Consider the following 13,440-nt stretch of genomic DNA (forward strand, 5'->3'; position numbering starts at 1 on the left):
TGGGGGGGAAGGAGAGAGAGAGAGAGAGAGAGAGATGGGGGGAAGGAGAGAGAGAGAGAGAGAGAGATGGGGGGGAAAGGAGAGAGAGAGAGAGAGAGAGAGAGAGAGAGAGAGATGGGGGGGGGGAGAGAGAGAGAGAGAGAGAGAGAGAGAGAGAGAGATGGGGGGGGGAGAGAGAGAGAGAGAGAGAGAGAGAGAGAGAGAGATGGGGGGGGGGAGAGAGAGAGAGAGAGAGAGAGAGAGAGAGAGAGAGAGAGAGAGAGAGATGGGGGGGGAGAGGGGGGAGAGAGAGAGAGAGAGAGAGAGATGGGGGGGGGAGAGAGAGAGAGAGAGAGAGATGGGGGGGGAGAGAGAGAGAGAGAGAGAGAGAGATGGGGGGGAGAGAGAGAGAGAGAGAGAGAGAGATGGGGGGGGAGAGAGAGAGAGAGAGAGATGGGGGGGGGAGAGAGAGAGAGAGATGGGGTGGGGAGAGAGAGGGGAGGAGAGAGGGGGGGAGAGAGGGGGAGAGAGAGAGAGGGGGGGAGAGAGGGGGGGAGAGAGGGGAGGAGAGAGGGGGGGGGAGAGAGGGGGGGGAGAGAGGGGGGGGAGAGAGGGGGGGAGAGGAGAGGGGGGGAGAGAGGGGGGAGAGAGGGGGGGAGAGAGGGGGGGAGAGAGGGGGGGAGAGAGGGGGGGAGAGAGGGGGGGAGAGAGGGGGGGAGAGAGGGGGGGAGAGAGGGGGGGAGAGAGGGGGGGAGAGAGGGGGGGAGAGAGGGGGGGGAGAGAGGGGGGAGAGAGGGGGGAGAGAGGGGGGGAGAGAGGGGGGAGAGAGGGGGGGAGAGAGGGGGGAGAGAGGGGGGGAGAGAGGGGGGGAGAGAGGGGGGGAGAGAGGGGGGGAGAGAGGGGGGGAGAGAGGGGGGGAGAGAGGGGGGGAGAGAGGGGGGGGAGAGAGGGGGGGAGAGAGGGGGGGAGAGAGGGGGGAGAGAGGGGGGGAGAGAGGGGGGGGAGAGAGGGGGGGAGAGAGGGGGGGAGAGAGGGGGGGAGAGAGGGGGGGAGAGAGGGGGGGAGAGAGGGGGGGAGAGAGGGGGGGAGAGAGGGGGGGAGAGAGGGGGGGGAGAGAGGGGGGGGAGAGAGGGGGGGAGAGAGGGGGGGAGAGAGGGGGGGAGAGAGGGGGGGAGAGAGGGGGGGAGAGATTCAAGTCATGACTGCACCTTATGGATAGCTCCCTGGAAGTACCTCTCAGCAACAACAGTACTGGAGCTGCAGTACGAAATGCAGAAGTGATCTGCATACAGAGAAGGTGAGAGAGAGAGCCCGACAGCTGCTGCTAGGACGACGCAGGAAATAACTGTCTGCAATGTACATCTTCTTCCAGATGGTGCAGTACCCCTGAATGTATTAGCTGCACTGATTGATCAACTCCCTAAACCTTTCCTACTTCTGGGAGATTTTAATGCCCACAACCCCTTGTGTGGTGGTACCATGCTTACTGATGAAGTGGTCGCTACCACATAAGTCGTCGTGTGCTCTCCAGTGGTAGATTGGGAGAAGTCCTGGCTAGCAAATTGATAAATCATTGGCCGAGTAACTACCATGACCCACACTGAAATGTGTGGCTGCCCCAGTATTTAGATGCAGAGGTCGAATTGGGACAAAGTTTCGAAATCTCTGCCTCGGCCAGTAAGCATGGTGTTCAAATTTTCTCTTAGCCTCAGTACAGGTCAGTCTGTCCAGGGCCTTGTACTCCATGATTTTCCTTTCTTTTGGAGAATCCTGCAGTCAGGTGAGCAAGGCAATGGTGCTCTCCACAGTTGACACAGATGGGAGGCGGGGCACATGGGGTGACGGGATGTGATGGGCGTCCGCAATCTCTGCATGTGATGCTGGAAGTACAGCAGGAAGACATGGCCGAACTTCCAGCACTTAAAGCACCGCATTGGGGGAGGGATATAGGGCTTTACGTCACACCGGTAGTCCATCACCTTCACCTCCTCGAGCAGTGTATCACCCTCAAAGGCCAAGATGAGGGTACTGGTGGCAACATGATTATTCTTCGGACCCCGGTGGACACGCTGGACGAAATACACACCTCGGCGCTCTAAATTGGCGCGCAGCTCATCGTCAGACTGCAAAAGAAGGTATCTGTGAAATATAGATACCCTGGACCATATTTAAGCTCTTATGGGGCGTGATGGTTACAGAAACATCCCCAGCTTGTCACGAGTGAGTAATGGCCGTGACTGGGCAGAGGATGCTGTTTTGATGAAGACTGACCCAGATCTCATTTTGGACAAACCCTCCACCTCCCCAAACTTGTCCTCTAAATGCTCAACAAAAAACTCAGGCTTCATCGTCATGAAAGATTCCCCATCAGCTCTCTAACATACAAGGTACCGGGGCGAATAAGATCCGCTGCCATCGTAAGCCTGACGTTCCTCCCACGGTGTGGCCAGGGAGGGGAACAATTTGGAGTTGTACTTGTGTGCGGTGAATTGCGCTTGTGATCGCTTATGGAGACTGGTGGTGTTTCACCACCAGCAACAGATGGACTGTCATCCACTCTGATGCCACCCACTGACCACGGGCCCTCCCCACGGCGCTACCCAGCTGCAGCAAAGGCCACCTGGCAGGATGGCCATTGACGGGGTTCCCAATGCCCCAGAGGGATGGGCATCTACCCCTTGGCATACATGGGGAGTTAACCGCGCAGGCATCAGCAGAGTGATCCCTGTGTGGTCAGAGGTCTACAAGCAACACTGCGCATGGCAGCCCCACCACAACGGACTGGCTACTGTGCTGGATATCAGGTGCAAAAGAAGGCCATGGTCATCATCGGCACAGAAATCAACACTGCAAAGTGCATGGTGGAAAACGCATGCACCCAGGAAGATGTCCTCGCCCAAGAAATGGAGAATGGTCAGGGCTGCAATGCGACGACTAATAAGTGGGCTAAGGATCTCAATGCACAATGGACACGATGCACCTTGTACGGCACCCTTCCCCAATTGGCTCGCCTATTCTAACCCCCAGACCTGCAGGGGGATTTTAGCAATGACATGAAGTCTGATTTGGGTTCAAAATCTTCTAAATGGTCCTCAAAGAGTTGATTTTTAAATGAGAGTCAAACGCTCTGTGATAAAGAAATTCATCACACGTTCTCTCACATAGTTCATCTTGCATAAAAGGAAATTTATGTTATAAGTAACGCTTTTCAAGCAACCATTTGCAATATTTTCCTGAGACTTGTTAGAAACATGTTCGTTTCAGCAGTTGCCAGAGAGCGTCAGGTAATAGGCATCACCACGCTTGCGCAGCTACGATGACGCACAAATTCCGCATGTTCGTACGTGTAAAACATTTGAAGTTCTTACATTATGTCATAAAAGAAACAAGCATCAGAATTTCATGAACGATACTGAAATGCATAATTCGGCATAAAGTGCACATTCGTATGTCCAGATTCTGATGTAAATTTTCTTGGAGTACCAGTATGTATTATCTCATGTTTGGTTCTTTATTATGCCATAATGCCACACATGCTAGAAGATTAAAATGTGCACTCTAAACGCTTGAAACTAGCCAATAGTGAGGAATTAAACACTTCATTTCAAATAAATTGATTGCCTTGGCGTAAAAGGTTAATAAAAACCAAATTTCTTTATCAAACCAACAAAAATAACTTCATTTTTCTTCAAGGCGATTAATGTTTGACAGTCAGAAAGGTGGAAATAAAATAAAAGCGGAAACTAGTAACATATTTTAGCCTTCTGTAATTATGTGAATGTACTTTAATTCATTTGATAGCTCCCAGCCACAGAAATCCATTTTGTTTTCGTTTAACGTGAGAGCAATAAATGAAGAGGATACAGCAAAATCACTAAACGTAAACACGGGTCACTTGGAGACTACCCACCTCCCCACTACAACTCTGACTGCTCTGTGCATGAGCCCCTGATCTATGGAGCCCCTGTCCCCCTCCCCTCACCTGGGCGTTTGAGGTGTGAAGCCAAAAATTTAAAAAATTGACTTTTTAAAAAGTGTTCATTTTGTAGTGCACATCTTTCTGAAGACAGTGACACACAAAACATGAGTGTTCGAGGAAATGTAAGACATGTCATTTGGTCTTAAGTGTGCCAAATTACAGCGCTACACCTCTTCACACAGCATTGTTTATCACATATTGTGTTCAGTTCTGTGGAATTCAAACATGTAATATCTTTTAATGGATGTCATCGAACTATACTCAGGACAGTGGAAATTAAGATGTCCTGTGGTGCCTCTCCTGCTCCAGTTGGCTGGTTTGACATCCTGCCCCTCTTAAAACCAACTCTTAATATTGGATGGGATTATTTCTAACAAGGGGAACAAGAACTCTTCAGAACATTTGCACACTCTATTGCCTATTAGCTAATAACTTGCTGTTTTGTGTGACACAAAATTAAATATAGGGTACGTAGAACCAGTAAAGACAAGAGACAAGCACGACAGTACACATTTCTTCAATCCTTAAGTCCTGACATTTTTTTCCTCTCCAATCTTGCTGCAGCTTTACATTGTATGCTTTCCTTTGTGGGAAAGAATCTATTACCTCAAAGTTTGTCAAATTTTTTGCTACATGAAAAAATGAGATGCCATTCTCTAATACTGAAAAAGCTGTTAATACAAATAGTATCCAAGACTGGTGTGGTTTCTCCATCTGATTATGTGTATTTTCTCACTGTCTGTTAGATAAAATGAAATAAAAGCTTTATGTTAGGAAATAGTTTCATAGTTCATTCATACATTCCCAGCTTCTCAAGCTTGAGACCTGGAAGTACTAGCATGAAATTTTTATATAAATTTGGAATCTTCATATTCTTCCATAATTTGTGTCACGTCCCCCGTTTCATCTCCTTCCTCGTTCTAACAAACAATCTTACCACCAATTCTGTAACTATTCCTTCTAGTGTCAAAACTTGTTCTCTGGTTAACTTCACTAACCTTCCTCAAGTTTAGTTATCCACGATTATTCTCTGGTTAGACATTATTATGTATTCGTACAATGCATTTCCCACGCTACTTCCAGAACAGAACTGTACAACTGACCCTTACTAGTGTAGCGGCCTGGCCAAAAATTCTGTCAACATTTCATTTTCTTGGATCCAACGAGAAGAAAACATTATCTTTCTTACCTGTTATTCCTGTTAGTCATTTATTTCCATTCTGGTAGTCTGAATATGGATTTCACTAGTAATAACAACAATGCTGATCATTCGCAAACCCAGTCAACCACATTAACAGTGATTGGGTTTCACCTGTTCAGCCTTATTCCACTCAGCTAGTATAGCCTGTCCCCTTTTGTCTGCAGGAAAGTTTATTTCTAGATGCGACAGGGATTCCCCCTGGCAGAGACATCACTTACACTATGCGCGCATTCAAAAATCAACTTACGATTCATTCGGAAATCAAGTTATAATGTGTTAAAAAAATGTTCAAAAACCAACAGAGATGCATTTTAAAACCATATGAATAATCGATAGACCAATGTGCTCTGGATGCTAGGCACTTTGTGAAACGAGGTTTTTTTCCTCAAGAATATGAATCTGAGGACAGCAGGACCTCGGTGGTGCTATCTATCAACTCAAGATGCTGCACTCAATCGGCAACTCTAAATACCTTCACCTTTTCTCTGTGAAAGGTCGTATTAGTGCCTAATTGAGTCTGGCCCACCCTGTAACTGCATCCTAAAGCTCCAAAAATTTTTATTCTAGGTTGTTTATGGATGTTACTAACAAGAGTAGTACGTCAAGTGCAAATTATGATTTTTTCCATTTAAATTTCTCAAAAACAGGTAGGAAATATATATGCATAGCAAGAACTGCTATTTTTGTTTTTGATAATGTGCAGTTAGTTTCTTACACTGCTGGAAGGTGCATACCACTAATTTTGTTCACGATATGGAAAACAAATCAATACTCACCCTGTGTGCAGAGCCAGCTCTCTCAATGCCAAACAAGCCTCTTCCTTCTCTTCCATATAGGAGTTTTCCACTGTATAGTCTGAAGACAAAAAACGAATAACTTACTGTAGCATAATTACGAACAATCTGCTACAGATGAACTATTATTTTCACCACCACCACCACCACCACCACCACCACCACCAATAAAAAAAATGGATGAAAGAAAATGCAATAGTGAGAAGGAGATGCCGGAGTACTCGAAAAAATAGCAAACAACAAATGAGTAATTTTAGATACCTGATCCCAGTTGGTCAGTACAAAGGTAAAAAATATATAAAAATAATAATGCATAGTCAAAATTATACCAAAATGTCATCTTCCTTTGTTAAACATTCCAGAGACAAATACAGCTGCCTCATTAGATCTCCAGGGATTTGGGGCAAGGGAGGGCGGGGGTGGAGGGGCAAGCAGCATGAGAAGGATAAATCCAGAAGAAATAAAGCTCTGTATATCAGGGCTTAGAATGTTCAGATTTTGCAGCATGCAGTTGCAATTGTGGCGGTTACGACGCTAAGTACTGACAAAGTTATTTGTGCACTTTTATACAGTTATTAAATTTAATTGTTTTGTGGCGAAATAATGATTTAATAAACTTTGGGAAACATTCGCTAGCTGTGTTTTTTTAGAGTTTTCTGTGCATTGAAGTTGTTTAGTAAATTTTGTGCTTTAGTTTTCAGCTGGCACTACTTATTGTATTTCAGTGTTTTAACTTCATTGAGTGCTCCAGTGGCCACTTGAATTTTGGGTTTTGGCTAATAATTTTGTGAAGTTTTGTTGGTATTGTCATTAGTGTAAGGACCACACACCCTTCCTCTCCAGGCTTGGACAAAGCTTCAATGCCACTATTGAATCTGACATGTTATGTTCCACAATTGCTTAGTACTCTCTGTGGAAGGTGTCAAAAGTTCTGATGACTAGCAAAACAGCTAGAATCAGAGAATCCAATGAAAAGAATAGTTTACTCTTTTTGTGTGTCTATTAATTTGAGGTAACCACATTTGAAAAGTGTAAGTTTTTGGTTTCTATCTTACCAAAATTTCTTCACAAACAATTCCATATCTGGCATATTATGGCTTCATGAAATTATACCAAAAATAAATGAAACGTGTAAAAAATTCAAGTAGCTTTAAGTAAACAGCTTCGTATCCTAAAATCCTTGGTATCCTTTGGCCTCTGACACTTACTGAAATTTATCATCAGCTTGGGATCGTGTGCAAAGAAACCCTTATTGGGTTTGGGAACATTTGGGGAAGAAATTCACCCATGGCTCCTGTTGCACAGCTATTGGGCATGGCCCCTATGGTGATGGGGGTACAGTTTTCCCACTCTTTGGAACTGGCTGTTAAACCACCAAGGCCAATACCAACACATTTATGTAACTTTTCATGTGTTCACTAATGTATCATATTAACCGCAGATTAGGCTAACAAATATAATATTGCAGTTTAAAGCAGAATTAAACTTGCACATCAATGTCTTTACACAATAAAGACATCCTAATAATTTTGCAGCAGATGAATCCATTCCCAAAAATATTGGGACGACTGCTGAGAACTTTATCAAAATATGACAGTGGTGTAAAACCTGCAGTCTATTTATACAATATGTGCCACAGTTGTCATGCAACAATTTGCTGCCATGATCTCCACTGCCTTGATAAAGCACAGTTAAATTGTGAAGCTTGTAACCAGTTTTGATTGTGTAGTTATATCAGAAAAACTGACAAATAAGTCACAATCAAGTGTTACACGTTGTCACTTTTTTAAAATGTTATTTGGACTTTCTCACTTCCTAGCCCATCACAACTTTTGATATTGCTGTCGTCAGAAAGTAATAACTAATTGTAGAACATAAAAGAAATCAGTTTTCGTATGAGCACCAACAGAACATGGGTCCATTTACAATGCACCTCCGCCTTGTCATCTTTTAGTACAATATATGCTCACACTGCATGATATAGTGTTAGGTGGTTTGGAAAATGATCTTTTTACAGAAAATGGTTTAAGAGTGTTTGCAGAGGACACTTACTAAAGAAGTGGGCCAAATATTGCCATTTTTCAGAAAAAATGACAACTTTGCCATCAATTTGTAAGCCACTGAAAAGCAGTAAAGACCTTGTACTGGTAAGTTATTACATAGAAGGTTTCATGTGTATCCCTTAATGACTTCTGGAGATATAAAAAGCTAAGCTTCACCTATTTCATGTATATATTTTTTTGCTGATGTACTTCAAATTATCCATATGAAAACTACTCAGAAAATTATTTTTGAATTATTTCACTTGAGGAAGAACAAAAAGTTGTACAAGGTGACGTAGTTCAGTTTCTTTCAAGAAAATATTACTGGAGATGATATGTCTCAAAGTTACTGAAAACTCACGGGCACTATGGGGTCAAACAAATGACTAGGTGTCCGAAAGTATTTAATTATCTCAAAATTTTACCAATGTTCATAATGAACATGAGATTGTTCATCTAGAATTTCATCAAAATCTGTGGTGGTCATGTGGGAACCTCTAGACCACTTGGCATGATACAACCCTATTGAGTGTCCCTTTTGTAGTGACTGGTCTAGCTGCAGCTGGGGGTCCACAGTATCATCCTTCCTGTATACTGAATTTTTGCATTCACTATCACTTTTCCAATGTGGATGTTACTGAATGCCAACTGCAGGGTGCCATACAAAAGGCTCAATTCTGGGCTCTCGTCTATGGCTTCCTGTTTTCAGCCGTTGAGACATGCATGAAGCTTTTGTTGCTATCATATTGTCCATCCACAATCAGAACTCAATGACCAGCAGCCAAGTATGTTTGTCTTACTGCTTTTTGGGACTGGTTTTTTGATAACCTGTTGACGTGGCTTCCACATCTTTTCCAGCTTAAATGACCATGCTGCTCTTTGCTGCTTCAGTAGCACCAGCAGGGACACAGACTACTCTACAAAGCTCTGCTCCTCTCATGTCTTGTTTATAGAAGTTTGTCATATGGCTTGGCATTGCCTTCAGCATTGCAGATTCTGGATCCAATAGGCTATTGACAGGGGCATTGCAGACAACCCCTCTGAAAAGTTTACTAGTGAAGGCTGGTGTCCTACTACAGATCAGGCACCATCGACTGCTTTTCGACTATATGATGCACATTCACTGCTTCCCTCAACTTTCAATCTACCGTGCCCTTTTCTCCTGGTAGGGATATCCACCTCTCACAACAGAGACCCAGGACTGGAGTGATGAACGCAGTTCGCATGCAATGTCTGCACTCAGAACTCTGACTTCCCCCACTGTCGCCTCTTGTCCGGTAGCAATTATGTATGCTTCTATACTGTGTACACTATCCTCAGATCTCTCTCTACCTATCCTTTGGACCAATAGACTGTTGACCGCTTAGATTTTTTGCCACTTTTTCCTTGCCATCCTTGATTCATTTTCAGGTTCGGAAATGGTACACCCTATTGGCTCTATGGTCAACAGGCAAACCGATTTTACCAGACACATGCAAGGTGCAGTGAACAACACTCCCTGCTTAACGGGCATCGAGAATTAGTGACCTTCATTAGAGCCCTCAGCTACATCTGTTCTTACACTGGTGAGACATTCTTAATCAGCAAGCTATTGACTAGTGCTGCCCTCGACATCCACTGATGGTGACTATTCATGGTCTCCTTTCAGATCTCCATCGATGTGGATGGTCGTTCACCTTTGTCTGGACCCCAGGTCATGCTGACCAGTTGGCCAAGTCTGCCACCAGGATGCCAACTTTGGAGATGGGAGTACAATAACTGGACCTTTGGTCAACTCTATGCTGTCAGTTGTTGAAGGCTTGGAACATGTGTTGGTGTCCCCTCATTTCTCCTAATAAACTGTAGCAATAAAGGGGACTCCGACCATGTGGCAGTCTTCACTTCACGCTTTTTTGCAGAGAAACTACCATTCTGTCAACTTCACATTGGCTACACTTTGCTGAACCATCACCATGTTCTACAATGTTAGGATCCAACCCACTGTCAGCATGGTGCCATTCTGACAGTGGTCCACATTCTACTGGGCTGCCCTAAGTGGGCCACCTTGTTACGAAACCTCAAATCAGCTGAAACACTGCCTTTGGAATTAGCGGACAATGCCAAAGTGGTTGATATGGTTTTGTTTCATCTGTGAACATGGTTTCTACTCCTTTTTGGCCACTTGAGGGGTTCCCCATTGCCTGCTCCTTTATATGGAGTCCATGGCTGCCCTTGTTTCAGAGTTCAACCTGCCTCCTACCCTTCCCACATTTCTTTATCATTATCATTATTATTATTATTTCTTTCTTTTCTCAGACGTTATGTCTGGTCAAAAATGGAAAGTGACGCGGACCTTGATCAAGCGTGACTTCCTTTTAACTGTACGGTATATGTTATATTGCATTTAGGAACTTTCGGGTAATTGAACATGTACCAATAATTACGGATTTCTGTAGTTGTATATATAAGTTTGGATGTAGCTGTATTGTATTGATGTACTGGTGGATATTGTGTGGTATGACTCCTGTAGTTGATAGTATAATTGGTATGATGTCAACTGTATCCTGATGCCACATGTCCTTGACTTCCTCAGCCAGTTGGATGTATTTTTCAATTTTTTCTCCTGTTTTCTTTTGTATATTTGTTGTATTTGGTATGGATATTTCGATTAGTTGTGTTAATTTATTCTTTTTATTGGTGAGTATGATGTCAGGTTTGTTATGTGGTGGTGTTTTATCTGTTATAATGGTTCTGTTCCAGTATAATTTGTATTCATCATCATTCTCCAGTACATTTTGTGGTGCATACTTGTATGTGGGAACGTGTTGTTTTATAAGTTTATGTTTTAAGGCAAGCTGTTGATGTATTATTTTTGCTACATTGTCATGTCTTCTGGGGTATTCTGTATTTGCTAGTATTGTACACCCACTTGTGATGTGAACTACTGTTTCTATTTGTTGTTTGCAAAGTCTGAATTTATCTGTTATGGTATTGGGATCTTTAATAATATGCTTGCTGTGATATCTGGTGTTTATTGTTTGATACTGTATTGCAATCATGAATCCTTCCATCTCACTGTATATATTGCCTTTTCTTAGCCATGTGTTGGATGCGTCTTGATCGATGTGTGGCTGTGTTAGATGATACGGGTGCTTGCCATGTAGTGTTTTCTTTTTTCAATTTACTTTCTTCGTATCTGTTGATGTTATGTGATCTAAAGGGTTGTAGAGGTGGTTATGAAATAGCAGTGGTGTAGCCGGTGTGTGTGTGTGTGTGTGTGTGTGTGTGTGTGTGTGTGTGTGTGTGTGTGTGTGTGTATAAAATAGAGGGAAACATTCCATGCGGGAAAAATATATTTAAAAACAAAGATAGTGTGACTTACCATACGAAAGCGCTGGCAGGTCGATAGAAACACAAACAGACACATACATACACACAAAATTCAAGCTTTCGCAACAAACTGTTGCCTCATCAGGAAAGAGGGAAGGAGAGGGAAAGACGAAAGGAAGGAAGGATATATAAAATAGAGGGAAACATTCCACGTGGGAAAAATATATCTAAAAACAAAGATGATGTGACTTACCGAACGAAAGTGCTGGCAGGTTGATAGACACACAAACACCAACATACACACAAAATTCTAGGTTTCGCAACGAACGGTTGCTTCGTCAGGAAAGAGGGAAGAAGAGGGAAAGACGAAAGGAAGTGGGTTTTAAGGGAGAGGGTAAGGAGTCATTCCAATCCCGGGAGCGGAAAGACTGCTTCCGGGATTGGAATGACTCCTTACCCCCCCTCCGTCGCAGCGGGACCCACCTCCTCTTCCTCAAAATCACCCTCTCCAAACCTTCCAGGAATTTCTGACTTCCAGCCTTGCATCTCAATCCTTCTTAAAAAACCTTAATCCTACTCCCAACATCACCACTGCTGAAGCCCAGGCTATCCGTGATCTAAAGGCTGACCGATCCATCGTCATTCTTCCGGCGGACAAGGGTTCCACGACCATGGTACTTTATCGTCGGGACTATGTGGCTGAGGGACTGCGTCAGCTTTCAGACAACACCACATACAAAGTTTGCCAAGGTAACCCCATTCCCGATGTCCAGGCGGAGCTTCAAGGAATCCTCAGAACCTTAGGCCCCCTGCAAAACCTTTCACCTGACTCCATCAACCTCCTTACCCCACCGACACCCCGCACCCCTACCTTCTACCTTCTTCCTAAAATCCACAAACCCAATCATCCCAGCCGCCCCATTGTAGCTGGTTACCAAGCCCCCACAGAACGTATCTCTGCCTACGTAGATCAACACCTTCAACCCATTACATGCAGTCTCCCATCCTTCATCAAAGACACCAACCACTTTCTCGAACGCCTGGAATCCTTACCCAATGTGTTACCCCCAGAAACCATCCTTGTAACCATTGATGCCACTTCCTTATACACAAATATTCCGCACGTCCAGGGCCTCGCTGCGATAGAGCATTTCCTTTCACGCCGATCACCTGCCACCCTACCTAAAACCTCTTTCCTCATCACCTTAGCCAGCTTCATCCTGACCCACAACTTCTTCACTTTTGAAGGCCAGACATACCAACAACTAAATGGAACAGCCATGGGTACCAGGATGGCCCCCTCGTACGCCAACCTATTCATGGGTCGCTTAGAGGAAGCCTCTTGGTTACCCAGGCCTGCCAACCCAAAGTTTGGTACAGATTTATTGATGACATCTTCATGATCTGGACTCACAGTGAAGAAGAACTCCAGAATTTCCTCTCCAACCTCAACTCCTTTGGTTCCATCAGATTCACCTGGTCCTACTCCAAATCCCATGCCACTTTCCTTGACGTTGACCTCCACCTGTCCAATGGCCAGCTTCACACGTCCGTCCACATCAAACCCACCAACAAGCAACAGTACCTCCATTATGACAGCTGCCACCCATTCCACATCTAACGGTCCCTTCCCTACAGCCTAGGTCTTCGTGGCAAACGAATCTGCTCCAGTCCGGAATCCCTGAACCATTACACCAACAACCTGACAGCTTTCGCATCCCGCAACTACCCTCCCGACCTGGTACAGAAGCAAATAACCAGAGCCACTTCCTCATCCCCTCAAACCCAGAATCCCCCACAGAAGAACCACAAAAGTGCCCCACTTGTGACAGGATACTTTCCGGGACTGGACCAGACTGAATGTGGCTCTCCAGCAGGGATACGACTTCCTCAAATCCTGCCCTGAAATGAGATCCATCCTTCATGAAATCCTCCCCACTCCACCAAGAGTGTCTTTCCGCAGTCCACCTAACCTTCATAACCTGTTAGTTCATCCCTATGAAATCCCCAAACCACCTTCCCTACACTCTGGCTCCTATCCTTGTAACTGCCCCCGGTGTAAAACCTGTCCCATGCACCCTCCCACCACCACCTACTCCAGTCCTGTAACCCGTACACGATCAAAGGCAGAGCCAC

At 44.6% G+C, this 13,440-nt stretch overlaps 1 protein-coding gene across 1 annotated transcript in view; it reads right to left on the minus strand.

The window, feature by feature from the left end:
• The window catches only part of LOC124794881 (importin-4-like), a 128,841-nt gene that overhangs the window by 22,134 nt on the left and 93,267 nt on the right, over window positions 1-13,440 (minus strand). Inside the window, exon 12 of the mRNA XM_047258574.1 lies at window positions 5,936-6,014. Coding sequence (XP_047114530.1) covers window positions 5,936-6,014 — 79 coding nt within the window. The remainder of the gene's footprint in view (window positions 1-5,935; window positions 6,015-13,440) is intronic.

Source organism: Schistocerca piceifrons, chromosome 4 (genome assembly GCF_021461385.2).
Source record: "Schistocerca piceifrons isolate TAMUIC-IGC-003096 chromosome 4, iqSchPice1.1, whole genome shotgun sequence".
NCBI lineage: Eukaryota > Metazoa > Arthropoda > Insecta > Orthoptera > Acrididae > Schistocerca > Schistocerca piceifrons.